The sequence below is a fragment of the Lepidochelys olivacea genome (assembly GCF_965140295.1).
Source record: "Lepidochelys olivacea isolate rLepOli2 genome assembly, chromosome: 10".
Classification (NCBI taxonomy): Eukaryota; Metazoa; Chordata; order Testudines; family Cheloniidae; genus Lepidochelys; species Lepidochelys olivacea.
In genome coordinates this window covers 44,385,318-44,403,658 of record NC_140420.1, presented here as the reverse complement: position 1 = coordinate 44,403,658, position 18,341 = coordinate 44,385,318, and the positions used below count along the sequence as shown (strand labels likewise).

At 39.6% G+C, this 18,341-nt stretch overlaps 1 protein-coding gene across 2 annotated transcripts in view; it reads right to left on the bottom strand.

Moving 5' to 3' along the window:
- Positions 1-18,341, bottom strand: part of MYO9A (myosin IXA) — a 398,158-nt gene that overhangs the window by 87,573 nt on the left and 292,244 nt on the right. For both annotated transcript variants that reach the window (XM_084641695.1, XM_084641696.1), the window contains exons 12-15: positions 17,389-17,510; positions 14,447-14,588; positions 11,366-11,561; positions 4,664-4,783 (exon numbers count right to left, since the gene is read on the bottom strand). In XM_084641695.1, coding sequence (XP_084497821.1) covers positions 4,664-4,783; positions 11,366-11,561; positions 14,447-14,588; positions 17,389-17,510 — 580 coding nt within the window. The remainder of the gene's footprint in view (positions 1-4,663; positions 4,784-11,365; positions 11,562-14,446; positions 14,589-17,388; positions 17,511-18,341) is intronic.

Sequence of the window (18,341 nt, the reverse complement as noted above, 5' to 3'; positions counted from 1 at the left end):
AATAAGCCTCTTCAGCACAAGGCAAAGAAAACATGTCACACTGTAGCTTGTCTTGCTGTGAAATGGGTAGGGGATGGAAAGCAATGATAGATCAGCATCGGAGAATCATAGAATCATAGAATATCAGAGTTGGAAGGGACCTCAGGAGGTCATCTAGTCCAACCCCCTGCTCAAAGCAGGACCAATCCCCAATTAAATCATCAAAACTGCAAATTTGCAGGGATGCTCAGCAACAGCAACTTCCTCCTAAGAAATGGAGCTCTGGTTCTGGCTTCCAGAGCAAACCCAAGATCTGAGAGGCAGGCAAAGGGGAGGGAATTCTGCCAGAGGCCTTCAAACACACACACACACCCCAACATCTGGGACACAGAGCCTTCCTCGACTTTTTTTCTTCTCTCTTGAGGTTCTTCTCACTTCTGCAGAGAAGGGCTGGAAGAGACATAGCTGGAAGACAACCCACGCATCTATGCCTTGCTTCCAGTACGAAATGATAGGAGACATTGGAAATGGGTGGACAGGTACTTTTATATTAGAACATGATTGTCTTTTTCTCTCCCAGATTCCTGCTACGTGACTGAATCCTATTGTCTAACAAGGTGTTTACGTGTAGGATACTGGAAAAAGTGATGCAATACAAATGGCCTTTTAAATCAATTATGAGTGCACCTCACCCTTTTCCTGTAGGTATCTTTATTCTAAGTTGGCCATTGATTGCAACACGTTCCTAAATATCCAAAGATGTTTACAGATTTACTATGATTTTACACTGTCCAAAACTGACAAGGAACTATCAATAAAATAACTGCCCAGTAGATGGAAATTTGTCTAAGGTCAGTGTCAACCCTGTAGTGCAGCAGGCTGCGTATGTTACCATGTTTACAGTACTGAAGGCCCATAGATCAACTTTAAATTATTTATTGACTTTATTAATTAAGCGGATAATATCTTGATGTCCACTGACTGGGTTCTGACTTGATGTATGGCATTAATGTCTTGATTTCCCCCCATAAACATATGGAGAAAATCTTTAATCTATTATATTTCATTTTGGTTGGAATCTTTCATAACCAGTGGGTCTCTTTTGAACAGTGACCTTTCATTGGAATACTGATTTTGTTCTTTTTAGTGACTTGTTTATCCTATGACTGCAGTGTGAACTTAAAATGAGAATGATAAGATTACAATCACCAGAAATGTAATATCCACAGGGGGGGAATATTTTATGAGATGCTGAAATTATTAAGATAAGATTGTACCAAAATATTGCTGTAGCTTGGTCTTACATAAATCAGGAAAAGAAACATTTTTATTCCAGGATCAACTTAAAACTACACTGGAGCTTATATAATAGGTGTATATAACACTAGTAAGTGTCAGGTACTCCAGGCAGTCTTAATTCAAAGATTTGTCACTTGCAACTGTAAAAATAAATTACGTATGAGATGAGTGCAAGCTGAGTTAAGAAATGAGTGTTGCAGTAATTCATTAAAAACTTGTCTACATATTACCAGATGAAGAGCAAATGCTTAAAGAGCTCTACATCCCCTCCAAACACTAGGTAAAGCTGAAGTCTTAATGCAGTGCTGTTTCTACTGGGGGGGGGGGGAGGGGACTGAGAGGCTTTTGGGAACAAAGGGTAGTTATTTTTAATTTAACCCCTTTTGATTTGCTTGTGCTCCCGTCCCCCTGCCACCAAATACTCTGACAAAGGAAAATTTATTCATGAATTGTATAAACAATTACTCTCCACACAAAGGATCAGGAACTTGGGTGCTTCTCCATTTACAGGGTAGATGCAGATTGAACAGCTAAGCTAAACTGTGGTCATAAATATGACTATTCTCTAAAACTCTCTTCCCTCTAAGGGCTCGTTTCCCCGAGTTCAACGCTAGTCCTTTCCAGGGCTAGACTGATTTGTCTAACTGGTCTTTTCTATGTCTAATGTCTACACTATTATGATTTTGGGAAGAATTGTGAACAATATACTTTCTACCCACTATATAGGAACATTAACCAACAGAGCTCCTGCCTTTGACTCAGACAGCTAAGCCCAGTGCATGTCACACTGTGCAATATTTTTTGTTACATAATTCCCGTTAAAACAGAGCATGAAGCCCTATTATTAATTGTGCTTAACTTGTTAAGACATTGAAGCATCCCTGCTTTTCTGTTATGGAATACTGACAAAATAACACAAATGTACGAGGTATAATCACTGAAGTGATTAAGTAACCAATGAAAAGGTGACCATTAGTAACTTGGCCAAATAGCTAGAACAGTAAGTAATATTACCACCCTAGGGGAATTTGGATTCACTAACTAATCCACTGGTTAAATAACTTTTTTAATTTACACTTGTGATTGGAACTGATGCTTACATTTCAAAACAAAGACATTTCTACCAAACAATCTATTTTTCAGAAATCGAGAGGATGTAACTTTATTCAACTTCCAGGAAAAGCCAAGTCCAAGTAGTACCATTGGTGAGCATACAGGCTCTTCTAAAACTTGGGAATACATACCTCAAGGCTAGCAACTGAATGAATCCAGCAAAATGTAACTCCCAAGCATCAAATAATTAAATGGGTTTGGACTCTACCTATTTTAAAGAAAAAGTTTTAGGAACTGACCAATGGCAGCACACACTGTAGAGGGAAATGCAAGAGACCAGAATACAGAAGCAGCTAATCTGCATGAACTACAGTACTTGTTTGCCAGACCATCTGCTCTTGGCCAAGTCATAAAATAGCAGCAACTGTAACAGAGATCCCATGTTCCACCTTCTCAACCAAAGATGGATTTCTTACAGGGAAAAGGATGACAAGGCTTTGCCAGTGGCAAGAGTGAATTTAAGTTTAACACTGTTGGGCTTGACCATAATAAACTTACATTTTTTTTTACACTGAATTATAGGACATAGTTAAAAAATATTCTGTGCTGTATGGGTTTCCCTCCCCATTTTTTAACAAACCATAAACAACCTGTTCATATAGCTAAACTAACTTGAAAATCTTAAACTGGATTCCAATTGCTTTACTTACACTAGAAATAAACTATTAGGTGCTAACTATTGAGAGCTATGTAATTATCTGTAAGTGTTGCTTAGAAGTATATTGACTGCGAAATTCTAGAGGCTATGTCTATAGTAGACTTTTTGTTAAGATTTCCCATTGGTGGAAATAGTGGAAAATTAAGGAAACTAGTCTAGTGTAGACAAGGCCTCCGTTAAGAATGAAAACCCTTCCTTAACTTTCCCAGTGCTAGACATTGCAGGGAGCACATGGAATAAGTCTGTTTAGAGACTTCTAAAGACAAGCACATCTTTCTGAAGTGCTAACAAAAATGTACTGTACTTACCATGCATATTTCTACAATGTGGAAACAAGCCTTTTGATGTTCTGCTTAGGCACATCTTACAGGAGTTTTAAAGTCTATGTTTTAGATGGAAAGTGTGCCTTTATTAAGACTCGTTTACAGTAATGCTCCATCTCTGTAAACTTTATTTATACAAAATGAAGAAGGAATACGATGGCACAAGACTTAAGCCTTCTGTAGATATAGACACCAAAAATATTTAATTTTTTTAATTCACCTATAAAGCTTGATCACCTCTCCACAGGCAACAAGGCAAAACTCGATATTACACTCTATTGCATGTTCCTTTTTTGAAGGGCTTGCAACTGTATGCGCATCTGAACTTTAAAGTGAAATGATATACAGAGCAGTTTAAAGAGTGAACTAGAATTGTGGCATCTTGCAGCAGGCCCTTTACATTGTTATAACACTGAATCTCCATGCGCTATTCTTTGTGGCAGGTGATGTTATGTTCCATGCTGCTGGACTCCCTTCTCCTCCTACAATAGGAGTCCAGCCATAGTAATTAGTAACACAGGCAGAAATGCCTGTTTGTTCATGCAGGACTAGTTTATTATGTAACAAACAGAGGCGTAAGGACAAGGAAATGGAGACCAAGTGCATCTCTGCCCACCCGTTCTGTAAAGGGGTCCTCTAGCATAACAATTCCTCACATTTAAATGAAAGCCTTTGAAAAGACAGGCAATTTCTCTAAACAAAGTTATTTTTAAAGTATGACATATAAATAAAGCTGTAATAAAAAAAGAAAGGGACTGAATCCTGAAGAAAGCTTGAAGTAAAATACTAGCTATATTAACTCAAACTAGAAGTATTCCTACTGGTTCTGAAGTTCTCTAAACTTGCTTTAGGTGTGATTTTTACTTTTTTTTTTTTTTAGTGATTTTAGTAACACTAAAAATTAGCGTTAAAAAAGCGTTACTAACTTCAGAATACTGTCTTATTTAGGAGAGCAACCTGTGAAGCCATTAGCAAAATGGTTCCACGTATAATTAAACAAACATGGACATATACTGGATTTTTTTTGTACAACTCGTTAACAAGAACAAGAGAGCCAGCGAGTCTATTCCAGACCTCTGCAGAACAAAACCCTAGCTAAGAATTTCTAGCAGGAAAGGGTTAAAATCCTTTCCTTAAGGTATCCGGCAATTGCTTATGATGCTCTCAGTGGGCTGCACTGGAAGTTTCTTTGCATGTTTCTTTTTCCCCTTGCTACCCAGAATGCTCCTGGTTTCCATTTCCTGATGTGTGAGTGTCATGTCAGAGAGGATGGTGGGATATGGAGCCTTACTGTACTTCTCCTCCTTGCATCTCTGCAGGATCTCTAAGCTCCTCTGATGGACTGGGTGATGTAGAAAGCTAAAACTATCCACACTTTTCAAAACCGCACATGGCACTGCATCATCATGCCCTTGGGAAGCAAAATAAAAACAAAAAATGGAGAGAAGAGAAAGATTATATAAGCAGAAATCAGGAGAGAGTAAAGAACAATGCTGCCAACTGCCCATGTGATACAAGAATTGTTCAAAATTCGCACTTTCTTTCTGTTTATGGACCACAACTAGGCTATTTGCAGCAGTTATGAAAATGTATAGCACTGACAAAGGTTAACTTCAGTTCCCTCATGACACGGTATCATGACATATCACACACAGTCATGGAAATAATTCTCTCAGTCCAGAGTCCAAGGACACTGCAAATGTACCTACCCACATCTCTGCAGGCATCCACTCAGTTACACATTTCGTTGTACTCTGACTGGGAGGGTGGGGGTGGGGGTTGATTTGCACGGTGACTATACAGTTATTTCTTGTGAACTAAATAGTAGTTAAATTCCAGCACTTCGATTGGCCAGAGCACAATCATCTGGATAATCACTGCAAGGTAACCTTTAAAAAGAAGTGATTATGCAAATCTCTACTTTTATTAGCTACAGTACGATAAATCCTTCTGCTTCAGTTCAGCTGAGGTTGGCTACTGATTTCAGAACTCCTCACCCATATGTTCACAAACACGGCCACCACAAATTCTGACCTACTCCACACACTTATACCCCTAGGTTATCCAGATATTTGCAATTTAAATTGAAACAGGAATTACTCGACATAGGGAAGAGGAGAGGGGGTACGCTTAGCCTTCCTTCGGGCTGAGAAATGGGGAGATTTCAGACATACTGAGTTTACGTGGCAGACAGAATCTGGGACGTGTCAGAAGTTACGGTGGACATCTGTGTGTGGGCATACAGTATGTTCTCTGATAATTGCGTAATAAATGTAACCTGGAATAAAAGTTATACAGGTATTACGTTGTAAACAGGAAGCTCCCTCCAGTTACCATCTAAATGGCTGAGCAAAAGGGAATTACTGTGGGATAGGTCATGCTTCCATTTGAGGAGTAATGAGACACTGAAGTTACCATATATCAGCATGATATATTATGCCTACCATTCAAGGCTGATGCTTTAAACTATCAGCAAAGACTGATCTGAACACTTTAGAGGAACACTGTCAACTATTGTTTTTCTAATGTTAGTAACACCATTTTTGTACTGCCCATTTGGAAGCCTGAAGACCAATTTTTTTTACCACCATTTTTGCCTTTTTCTATTCAGCAAACATTCATTTTCTTCTTTTTTGGTTTATAGCACTGCTAATTCAATAAAAGTCAGAATGGCTTTCTTTTGCTTGCTTCACTGCTTGCAAACCAGCATCATCATTTATGTCAGCAGCAATGGGCACAGCACTGCGAATAGTGCTTGTTAGTTGAATACTATTGCAGAGCCAGCAGAGGGAGGATGAGAGTATAAAGTCAGAAACATAAATCCTTTATCAGGTCTATGTTCACATCCAACTTGCTCAAAACAGAGAAAACCAAAGAGGAAGCTGTGGATGACTGGCTTCCATCACTGGATTTGCGTAAGTCATCTCAAAACAGAGACTTTTCTTTTTAAATTTGTCAGCAACAAGGCGTTCCTTATTATGTTTTATGTGGAATACATTAATCTAGGGCAGTAGTTCTCAACGTATTTACCATTGTAGGCCGCATCCAATACTCCTCCTATGGCCCTGAGGATGTCACATGGGCCACAGATGTGTGCTGATTGGGCCACAAGTGGGCCACGAGCTGAGAACCACTGATCTAGATGATATTTGCTATCAGATTACAAAAAAAATCAGACAAATTTGCTTCCTAAAAACTTGACAATGTCCCTTTAATCAAGTTCATTTTCCTTCAAGAAAATCAAACCCAAATGTGAGCTTTTCTTTTAGAATTTAACTTCAGTTTCTTGTTCTCCCACACAGAAAGCGCAATTATAAAACAAGTAATTGAAAGAGCTCCCCCCACAACTATCGATATTTTACCCAGTCTGATATCTTTAAGTTTTTAATTTGAAAAGAGTTGGCAGCACTGTAAGAAACAGCTACTGGGCCAGAAGAGAAACATATCCAACAAAATTCAGACAGTTACATTGCTCTGCTTCTACATATCTCACAGTTATAAACACAACGTCACTAAAAGCTACACTACAAGAATATAATAAGTGCAGCAAGAAAAGAAAAGCTCCTAAAGGTAGCAGTGAAGACTATATTCATTTATCCAACACTAATTCTATTGAAAGCAGAACACAGAAGTGTTCACACTGCTTCTGGACACCACTGGCACAAAGAAAGATAGATATAGAATGAAGGAAAGAAAAAAAAACTGGGTTTTGGAAAGCCTACTACACATAGGGTTGAGAGTTTTGTATGGCTAGCACAACTCAAATAGGCTTTCAGACAGGGAAAAGGAAAGTGTATAGACTGTTGGCCTAAAAACACTGAAAAAAAAAATAAGCTCCAAAGAAAAAATGCAGCTTTTTCAGACATCCTTTAAAACTGCTTTGCAACTGTACCTTCTGATCGATCACAACAGGGTCCGATAGGGCTACCAGGGAGTTTATAAGGCCTTGTCTACACTAAGGGAAGTCAATCTAAACTAGGGTGACCAGATGTCCTGATAAAATTGGGACTATGCCGATTTTTAGGTCTTTGTCGGGACACCATTTGTCCCAATATTGCGGCTTTGGCCGCTCCAGCATTTTTTGTTTTGTTTTTGCTTCGTCAACTCCAGCCGCTTTTTCTGTGTGCTTCCCCCATGTGTCCTGATATTTTCTTCGTTTCATCTGGTCACCCTAATCTAAGCTATGTAATTGGGGGGAGGGATAGCTCAGTGGTTTGAGCATTGGCCTTCTAAACCCAGGGTTGTGAGTTCAATCCTTGAGGGGGCCATTTAGGGATCTGGGGCAAAAATACAATTGGGGATTGGTCCTGCTTTGAGCAGGGGGTTGGACTAGATGACCTCCTGAGGTCCCTTCCAACCCTGATATTCTATGATTCTATGATCTGAGTTACGTGAATAGCGTAACTCAAATCAACCTAGCTTAGATCTACTTACCGCAGGGGCCACACTATATGACGTCAACGGGAGACACACTTCCATCGACTCCCCTTACTCTTCTCCATCAGGTGGAGTACAGGAGTTGACAGGAGAGCAATCAGCGGTCGATTTAGCGGGTCTTCACTAGACCCGCTAAATTGGCCGCCGATGCATCAATCACCACAGCGTTGATCCTCCGGTAAGTGTAGACAAACCTTAAGACACCTAGCCCTTTTTAACAATGTTTAAAACTGAGCAGTATGTCTGCTAGTGTGGAGGTGTTATTAGGTATTAATGTATGTGTGTGTGGGGGGGAGGGGTGTTATTAGCAAATCTTTATTATAGCATGAGTTCCAACTCCAGCTGCACCAGATGCATTCAGCTCATGCTAATTAAAATCTAGAAAGGGTTGGTTAAAAAAACCCCCAAAACATATGCAATCCTTAGCAATTCGTGCTATTTTATAGGATGACTATCAAGATAGGTAAACTTTAGGGCCTAAAATTTGAGTGGATCCTTGAACAATTCCCAGAGAATAGTTGCTGTAGCTATGTTCATTAGATTATCAGATTGTGATTCTTGTGTGTTATGTCACATAGCAGCCGATAGGCACCAGCATCCGCTAATCAAGTATGCCTCAGAACAAAGTTCTCAATCTTCTGGGGCCTAATGTACAAAAGCCAATACCCCATGCCACACATTCAGTTATGCCTGTTCTAACACACAATGCCATTTGGGATACTTTTTTGAGACACCGACTGAGTTATGGAGAAGTTCAAGCTACACTGTAGCTAGAGTTTGGATAATTGAATGGGAGGTGGGCACAGGGGATCATCATTAAGGAAGAAAGGGAAACCTAGAGTGCTAGTTACAAAAGCTTCGAATATCCATACCATCATGTAAATCAGTCCCTAGGGACCAACACGAGTGGGTTCTCAAGGTGGCAGCCACAAAGCTTATCTAGTCTATCATTCTAAGGACCTTAAGTGGCCACCGTAACAGAGACACATGCCACTGACATGCTCTATACGGGAATAATTTTTAAAAGTTAATTTGTTAAAAAGAGAAAAACAGAACTTTGTTTTTAGAAAAGAAAACTTCTATGCATAAAAGTATTCTTGGCAAAGGGAGATTTACTTCACATATGGAAGGAAAGACATTAATTAGATCCTAGTGTTAGCAATTGTAAAAATGGGCACATGGATACTAGGCAACCACTCCCTCCGCAGGAAAGAACGTTGACACTACAGTTTAACTGTAGGGTCTAGCATCACTTCATATTAGGACAATGCCTATAGGCCCCAGCTGAGATCAGGGTCCCATAACATGCTGTCCCTATTTGCAATATATTTTTCTATTAGCAATAGTTACATACCTAAATAATGTAACTCCAAAAAAAATGGATAAAAATGTAAAATGCACTAACCCACATTATCATATATTCTTCAAACTAACCATCTATTCAATATAAACTGAATAACTGGTGCTGCTTCTGCTGCCAGGTGAAAGTTCTTTGCTACCCTATGTAAGAAGTGATAGCAATGCTAGTGTATATTGGAGAATTTATTGACTACATATGTATGATAAGATAACGGATTGTGACTTTTCTCCACACAGATGCTTTAAACCACATCTTATTGTTAATACTGGAAATAATCTGGCTTTAGGTGAACTCTTTCTTTAGATCTGCTTTATTAAAAGGTGGCACATTTGTCATCATTATTTCTCAACTACTTCAGTCATTATTTGATAACATTTTTTAAATGTGTCCATTTGAAAAATTAAGATGCAAATGATTTTGGGCAGTCAAGGAATTTAAGGCTCATACTTGTCGTCTTGAGATCAGTGGAATTATTTTATCTGAAGAATAAATGTTACAAGGGACAAAACAAAATGGAGTGAGACATTTTTGAGCGATCATGCAAAGGGCACACGATGGATTGGACTATAGGACTGTATCCCGAAAGAGGTTAAGAAGCTGTTTCAAATGAAACCATATACTAATTAATCCTGATATAAGAAAAAAAATTAAAAATCCCAGAGTTGTCTGAAAACCTCACAGATTTTCTTTGATGTATCTAATTTTAGCCAGTTGCTGATCCAATCTAAAAAGAGTGAGAAATCAGAAAGCTAACTGCTAGGGACACTAACATGGCAGATGTGATTACAGAAGACAGAGGGTGAAGTAGGGCTTGAAATTAGCAGGGCAGGGTTGGCAATAGCTCTTGCTGCCAGCGAGATAGCATTTTTATTTTTTTTCTTCCTTGGAGTGTACTCTATAGCCCAGCCAGCTATCCAGTTGGGATTTGTGAATCAGCAAGATTTAAAAAAGAAACAACAAACCACACCCCACAACATATGAGGGAAAGGCAGGAACATCTCTTCAAAGAACTAGATTTCTAGGGATTTTTCCCCCCTCCCCTAGCACAAGGTCTCAAGAAAGCTGCAGCTCTCATGCAATGCGTAATGGGAGCTTTTCAAGTGAAACTTCTCTCCCCTCTACCTCCCAGCATTACAGTGGCATCATGGAACTTTCACTATCTCAACCCCTGTATTGATATATAAGAAAAGTCTCAGGGTCATTTGTCAGAAGTGTCTTTCCAATTATTCTGTCTAGGGCTATCTTTTTCTCACTCTTCTGAAGAGTTGAAGGCTGGTTTTGTTTCTTGCTATTCTTGGGATTTGACCCAAGGGTCTGATGGTATTCTCAGTAAGCAGAGAAACTTATTCTAAATGGGTGGATTTTCATAATTATATGATTTTTCCTTGATTCTTTCACTCTATTAATGCGAATCTATTAACATTTCAAGCTAGAAATCAACAGAATGATTCTATACTTAATTTTAACTTTGTACTGACATTTCCCTGCTGATGTTCTAGCTTTGTCATGAATTTCAAGCCCTCTTGTGCCCAGAAATTAGTAATAATAGCTTGTACCTGTCGTTCAGGAATACCTTTATGCGGAGAAATGTTCTACAAGCACAGCCAAGTATTGCCTGCCACAGCATGATGATGCACCATTACTTTCATTTAATTTACTACCCTCCCTGTTCCGCATGAGGGCGAGTAGGTCGTTCTAGCTGACCGCACAGCTATGAACTTGTGCTAGACAGGAGAACACTCTCTCTTTCGGCTTAAAGGGTGAACAGTCTGAAAAATTACAGTCCTATTTTCTGTGTTTTCAGACTTTATGCTAAAAGTGAAAGAACTATGAGTTAAAGAATCGAAGTATTCCCTTTTTTGCTTCATAATTTTAAGCTTCCATTTAAATCATGCACATTTCCATAAGAATAAATCCTACAGAAAAGGTAAAACAACATCAGAATGAAAATCCATCATCACAAATTGCTAAGGCTCCATTGCATTTGTTATTCAACATGTAAAGTAACACACTTTTCTTTACTCAAAAATCTAGCCATTCAATTCACCAGTTTTTGAACACATTATTAGGAAGAGGAGCATGTGTGTAAATTAGATAGGATAACATTTTAATCATTCTGAAACATATAGTGTATTTATTATATATAGTTAAGATTCAAAGATGTACAGAGATGGGATGCCAATATCTGTTACTCACCAGTTTTCTTCTCCGTGTATCGTTTTCCAGCCTCCCTAAAACCAACCATCGCCCTGAAAAAAGCTCTGAGGACTGCCCAGCGGAACACAGCCACTGGATCAATCCCTATCATCCCACAGATAAAGGCATTCTTGCTGCTTCTTAGGAGAGCTACAATGTCCGGCCGCATATGATCTGTGTTTTTCTCCCGGAAATCCTAGCAAGAAAGACAAAAGGAGGGCTTGACTCTTCCTGTAATATGACAACTTTTTATTAATACTGTCCTCACTGTTCTTCTGCATGTGATAGCTTTCAAAAGCAAGACAATTTACTGAAACGTCTCAGTCCAACACACGTCTAATAAAACAGACATTTTAAAAACTGGTGCTTGACACCACAAACTTAATACTCTTTTAATGTGATTTTTTGGTACATAGTTAAACACTATAGCACCTACGTAGTCTCCCACACAAGCCGGGCCAGGTGCCGAACAGCTGTCAGGAGGATCTGGCCCAATATTTTTAGTGACATGAATGTCAATGGGGTCAAGTTTAAAATAATTAGCATGAGATTTTTAAATATGCCTCAGGGAGCTGGACTCCTAACTCCCTTAGACACCTGCGAAAATCCCAGTCGTAGTTATTTAATAGTAAAATGGCTGAAGGCAAAGAAAATGCACCTGGTCTTGTATTGCTAGTATATGAACCATAAACAATATACTGTCTGTAATCTGGAGAAACCATGACCCCAAAACTCTGGTGATGCCATGCAAATCCAAGTTAATTCTACACACAGGCACTCAATTTGCATCGAGTTTGTGTCAGTTAATTAAGTTTACAAGGCCTTCCTCCAGCAGAATAATCATTTTAACTCGGCAGCGATCAATTTAGAGCTTCAGACAAGGAACATGAAGAGGAAGTTGCAACAAGAAGCATATTGCAAATTGTATCTTTTGGTGTTTCAAAGGATGTCTGTGGGTATGTCTGCACTATACAATAAGTGCAGGTCTGTGGGATCTGGGCTTGTGGACTCAGTGTATCCAAGCCCATGCTTCAGTGTCCACACTGCACTGTATACCTGGGTTTCTTTGCAAGAATCCAAAGGTGTTTCCCCTGCAGTGCCATAATACTGTTAGGCAATTTTGATTATTATAATCTATTCCAGAAGTTCTCAATCTGGGGCTAGTGAACAGATTACCAGTTAGTAAGGGGGGAGGGATCCTGGCTAGCAAGGATGAGTCCCAGTATGGAAAAGGTTTAGAACTGCTGATGTATTTAATGCCAAGCAAGGTGGGCACTATACAGAAAAATACAAATCCCAGTTATTGTCCCAAAGAATTTATAATCTACAGCCCCAAATCTGTGAAGATTTATGCACCTGCTTAGTTTTATGCACTGAGTAATCCTGTTGAATGTGCAATCTTAGGCCCCAATGAGAGAGAGTGTGTACAGCTAAGCATGTATATAAGTCCTTGCAAGTTTGGAGTGGAAAGCTACCCACAACACAAAATGGAAGACAACCAAGAGTATGGGTGGGAAGAAGCAGTACAAGGAGGGCGACCATACAGAAAGAAGGTGTGGCTGCTCTGTTTGGCTATGCTTATGTTTAAAAGGTTCTGATTATTGTCATTTTAATTTTTTTAAAAACATAGTTTGAAACTTTACACTTTAATCCACAATAAACTGTATAAATCCTTTGCCCCCTGAGATGCTGGCAGACCAGGTGCCAGCTCATGCCAAGGCCCCAGTCCTCACTGAACACTGACAAAATGCACAGCTGGAAACCAGTCTGGCTCACCTGTATGTTAGTATTGTTGAGCTAGATATTAGAGTTGTAAGGATGTGTTTAACGTTTAGACTTTATGAATAATTTGTAGGATTCTGCGTGCATTAGTCTCCCTTATCCATACCCCATGTTATAAAGCAATAGCAAATGTTTGCATTGTAAACCTTTGTAACCATTCATCACACAGGAAAGATGCCTTCTCTAATTCAAATGCTGGCTTCCTATTGAAACCAAATGAGCCATGGTGAGACATTAAAAGAACAAAGACTTTGTTAACTGAACTCTTCACCCCCTCCAGGAAGAAGAGACCTGTGTATTAACTCCTCCCATCAACTTGGGTTCTAGGGAGAAGGGCATAAAAATCCCTGACAAGGAGAAACTGGGTTCTTCTTGCTGCTTGGATTCTAAAGGGTCCAGAATCACGAGGCATAAGCAAAAGGACACCCTCCCCTTCCCCCAAGCTGTTTTGCCTGGGTTAGCCCTACAGGACATATGGAGTTTGCTTATTACTAAAGTTTCTATTATCTTTTTGAATCTAAGGCTGAAACTCATTTGTGGGTGTTACCCGCTTTAAAGAACTCTTGTTTCCTTTTCCTAGTTAATAAATTGTTAGCTTTATTAAACGACTGGCTACAAGTGTTTTCTCCGGTGAGAGATCTAGGGTACAATGAGGGCTGCCACTTTTGGTTGGATGTATTCCTGGAGGTTTCATCCCATGACAATCTTTAATTAAAGATTAATCTTCAATTCCTGGAGACTCGGCAACCCTAGGTACAATTGACCAGGGGCAAGTGACTAGTCCTTTGGGACTGGGAGTAACCTGAATATTGTGATTTTTGGTATAAGGGACCATCTAATCACAGAGGCAGGCTTGCCTGGGGTGCTAAGGTTAGATCAAAATGTCCTAGCCTAGGGGACTGTCCGCGATTCCATGGTAAGGCTGTTACAGTGCCTGAGAAGTACACACTTGGCTAGTGAAATCTAATTATAGAACACACAACCAATTTGGGGTTTGTGCCCTATTTCCTGACAATCTGCCTTGAGGTTGGCACCCATGCTTGGGAGCCACTCCAGGCAGCCTGACATTCCCTATTTGTGCCTACCTCCTTCACACCAACACCCAGTTCAGCAACGTGCAGTGGTTTTACATTCAGACCACTGCTGCTATACAAAAAATCTTATCTGAACTCTAGCAGACAATAAAATGGAGTTAATTTTTATTCATCCACACTGCAGCCTTGGGTACACGGGTACCCAGTCATAGCTATTATGCATTTTAACTGACATAAGTGTTAGTAAACAGCTGTTGTGACTGACCTTCACTCCGTATTTCACTTTTCCAGCATAGTGCTTTATGATAAAAGCAGGCTCCATCACGGCTGGAAATTCAATGTAAGAATTCCCCTCATGCTGACGCTTGAACTTGTCCAGCAGTGTTTGGTTTGTGGCTTGTGGAAAACTGGATAAAAAGGGGAAAAAATGAAGGCAGCTGTGAAGTCAAAGAAGAAAACCACACACCCTGTTGACAGACCATAAATTGTAATGGGGAACATTCTGCTTTTCTCTTTTCTGTGCTTACAGATATTATGCCCAGGACTGAGCTGCATTTGGCAATATATGTATGCTAACGTACACCTGTATATAAATACACACTATATACATTCGATGAAGCTTCCAACTGCAGATTATCTAGTACAGCTAACTGGGTCTAGAATGAATCAATTGCAAAAGTGTAGTCATGCACGTAACTATTTGTAGTAATATATTCATAGTAGCATGATTATTTTAGATACCTGCCATTATCTAGAGGTCAGATATATTTGTCTTCAGCCTTGTGACTCAAAATGCACAACACATGAGTATATGGCATATTCACACATCTAGAAATGGGCTATTTTAGCTGCATACATAATTTCAGTATTTAAGCTTTTTACAGGTCTCAGTAAGAGGGCATTTTTAAAAAAGTTCACAGAGGTGTGTAAATAAAATCACAAGGCCTGATTTCACCCCACACCAGTTCTACACCAATGTTACTGATTTCAGTGAAGTTACTCTTGATGTACACTGGTATAAATGGATAGAAAAATCAAGGCCATGGCTTTTTCACAGCAAAATGTCAATTCACTGCCCCTTGAACTTTGTGTATTATTTGCTTGCAGTTGAAATGGCCTTTGTCCATATTTTAAAGCTTTATCAAAAATTTAATTAAAATTCTATCTTTTAAAAAAATAAAATTCAAGTTAATCTGCGGTTCAAAAAATACTGCCCTGGACTGCTCTCCTCCATATCTCTGTATGGTGGAACCCTCAGCAGGCAGATCTTTCATTTCTTACATGGAGGGAATCATTTGTCTTTGCAGTACTGTCTCCCTGACTTTCTGGGACCTCTGGTGGTGCTCTGTGGGTCTGGGGTTCCATTCTGAGAGAGGCTGCAAACAGTGGGCAGGCTGGGAAACCATTCGTACCCTCTGAGGCTCTGAGGAAAGTCATTGGAAAAGTTAATACAAGCCTACTGCTGTATTCACTTTTACTGCGGGACTCCCTAGGGTCACTAGGGAAAGAGGATTGGGGGAGGTCCTTGAAAGCACACATGCAATGGAGCTGCACTGCCCTGGTACTGGGGGGCCCACTGTAGGTCGCTAGTGAGCCACCAGGTTTGAGAGCAGGCTTGTGGTTTATTCTAGAGAAGGGAATAAACCCTCCCCACCCGCTACCAACAGAATTATCAAGGAGAGACTGTCAGTGAATCCTACTAGAGACTTCTTGCCCATGAGCCTAGAAAGTTACATTTAGAGGATTTAGGCCAAAATTCCCACAAATCTGAGAGCTTGTCTACCTGGGAAGTTGAGCCGAATTAACTAATGGCTGGTCGACACTTAAAAGTTACATTGGCATACCTACGTCTCTCAGGGGTGTGGACAAATCTGAAAGATATCACTAAGCCAACCTAACCACCAGCATAGACAGCGTTAAGTCGATAGAAGAATTCTTCTAGATATTGCCTCCTGGGGAGGCGGATTAACGAGAGTGATGGGAGAACCCCTCCTGTCGCTGTAATGAGTGTCTACACTGAAGTTCTGCAGGTGTGCCACTGTAGTGGTTTAAGTATAGACCTAGCCTAAGAGTATGCATTTACTGAGCACTAATGCAAACACATTACATCCCTGTCTGGATGCTCTCATTCAAAAGTAAGGGACCTTAGTCTGTAGCAAACTAAGGCCAGATCTGCTCTAAAAAGTTAAGTTGACCCAACTATCGTCGCTCAGGAGTGTGAAAAATCTACACCCCTATGCAACGCAGTTAAGCCAACCTAACACCCATGTAGACTGCACTAGGTCGATGGAGCAATTCATCTGTTGACCTAGCTACTGCCTCTGGGGGAGATGGATTAACTACAGTGATGAGAGAACACTGAAGCTGTGCTGCTGTAGCTGTTTCAATGTAGACATAGCTTAATTAACTTTAGAAGCAAACTAAGGCCACTTTACTTCTGAATGAGCACATCCACACAGGCAGTTAATGCACTTTAACTAATATTCCATAAATTCACCTTAACTTTCCTATGTGTAACTGTGTAGACATGCCCTGAGACACAGACCTGGCAGAAAGAACAGAAGCAAAGTAAAGGTAACCTTAGCTGTTCTTCCCTATGATGGGGAGACTCTTGATATAAGTAACATTTTTAGTTCATAGTTTAAATTTTTTTAAAAAAATTCTCCACTGTTTGCATTACCCTGTTAGATGCAAGCACTTAGACTAAAAAACAATTAAGAGGGCACTGAAATCATAAATAAGTAGAAATAGTGATTAGTGCGTTAGGTATCTTTCTGGCAAACATTACCAAGAAAGAGAAGACTTCAGCATAAACAATTGTGAGACTGCACTCTAAGCAAATACTGAAGACAAGAATTTCCAACATTTCCCTTTAACAATACTAGATGAGGTAAGGAGATCTCACTCTCTCTTTCTCTCTCTCATTTAACTTTCCTCCATGGCAACCTGAGGAAAAGCTCTGTGTAGCTCAAAAGCTTGTAGCTTCCACCAACAGTAGCCTTGCAGACTGTTTTCTCCTTTTGCCTGGTGCACACATAATTTGGGTAAGGCAGTGTGAGCCTTTGGAGTTTGGTGAACACATGACCGCAGTCATTGTGACTTTCAGAAATGGTTCAAAAAGAAAAGGAGTACTTGTGGCACCTTAGAGACTAACCAATTTATTTGAGCATGAGCTTTCGCTCCCTTCATCGGATGGTTCATACTCACTTGCTTTCCTCATCCAGCAGGTGGAGCAGTCCTGTTGGTTTCTTGCTGATAAGATTTATACAGCCAGAGTTATCTATATAGTCTATGTTGTGCCAGCTGATGCCTTCTGCTCTGTACTCCTCCTGGGGAAAAATCAAAGGCAATAAGAACAGAGAAATTGATTAAAATAAAGTTGGGTTCTGAGCTTACAAAACTCAGAAGTTCTCCTTTTCAAAAGAACAGAGAACAGTTAGTTTAGATGGTAATGAAGCAAAAGGATGTCCCTCAAAATGAAGATGTGGAGGAAGTTAAGGACCCTGAACATGCCATGTCTTTCACAGGTGCTCCATGGGAGAACTTGTAGGTAATGCCAAGGGATGTACTTCAAAGCCAAGAGCAAAAGCTGAAAAAAGAGAAGTACCAATGGTTTTGTTGGAAATTAATATAAACATTTATAACATGATGGAGCTAGTTCTTGGGATGAGGCCATGTCATTATTTTTTGGTTTGCAGAAGAATGAGAGTAAAACAGTTCTTTATTTAAATATCAGAGAAAACTAAAGCATCTTACATATTCAACCACATCGATCCTTAAAATTATTTTAATGGAACCAAGACACTTTTAGAAAGATTCTATTTGTCATTTTTTCCTGAGAGAAACAATTCTTCTCCCTATTTTCTCTCCTCTATACTGTGTGTTTACAGTATCCAACACTTTACCTACTGTGCATAAAAATATGTATAATACGATACACCCATCACTCTTCCATGTTTTCTCAGTTCTGCCTGGTTGCCCCAAAATTATGTGGTAAGTTTGCAATGCTGCCATGAAAATCATGCAATAGTTTACTGTCCACACTCAGACCCACGATGCAATCCTAAAACAAAAGTCACAGAACACACATCCAGTAGGAAATATGGATTAGATGTGGGTTGCTTTTATCTAAAATTTATTTATTTATAAAAGAAAACAAT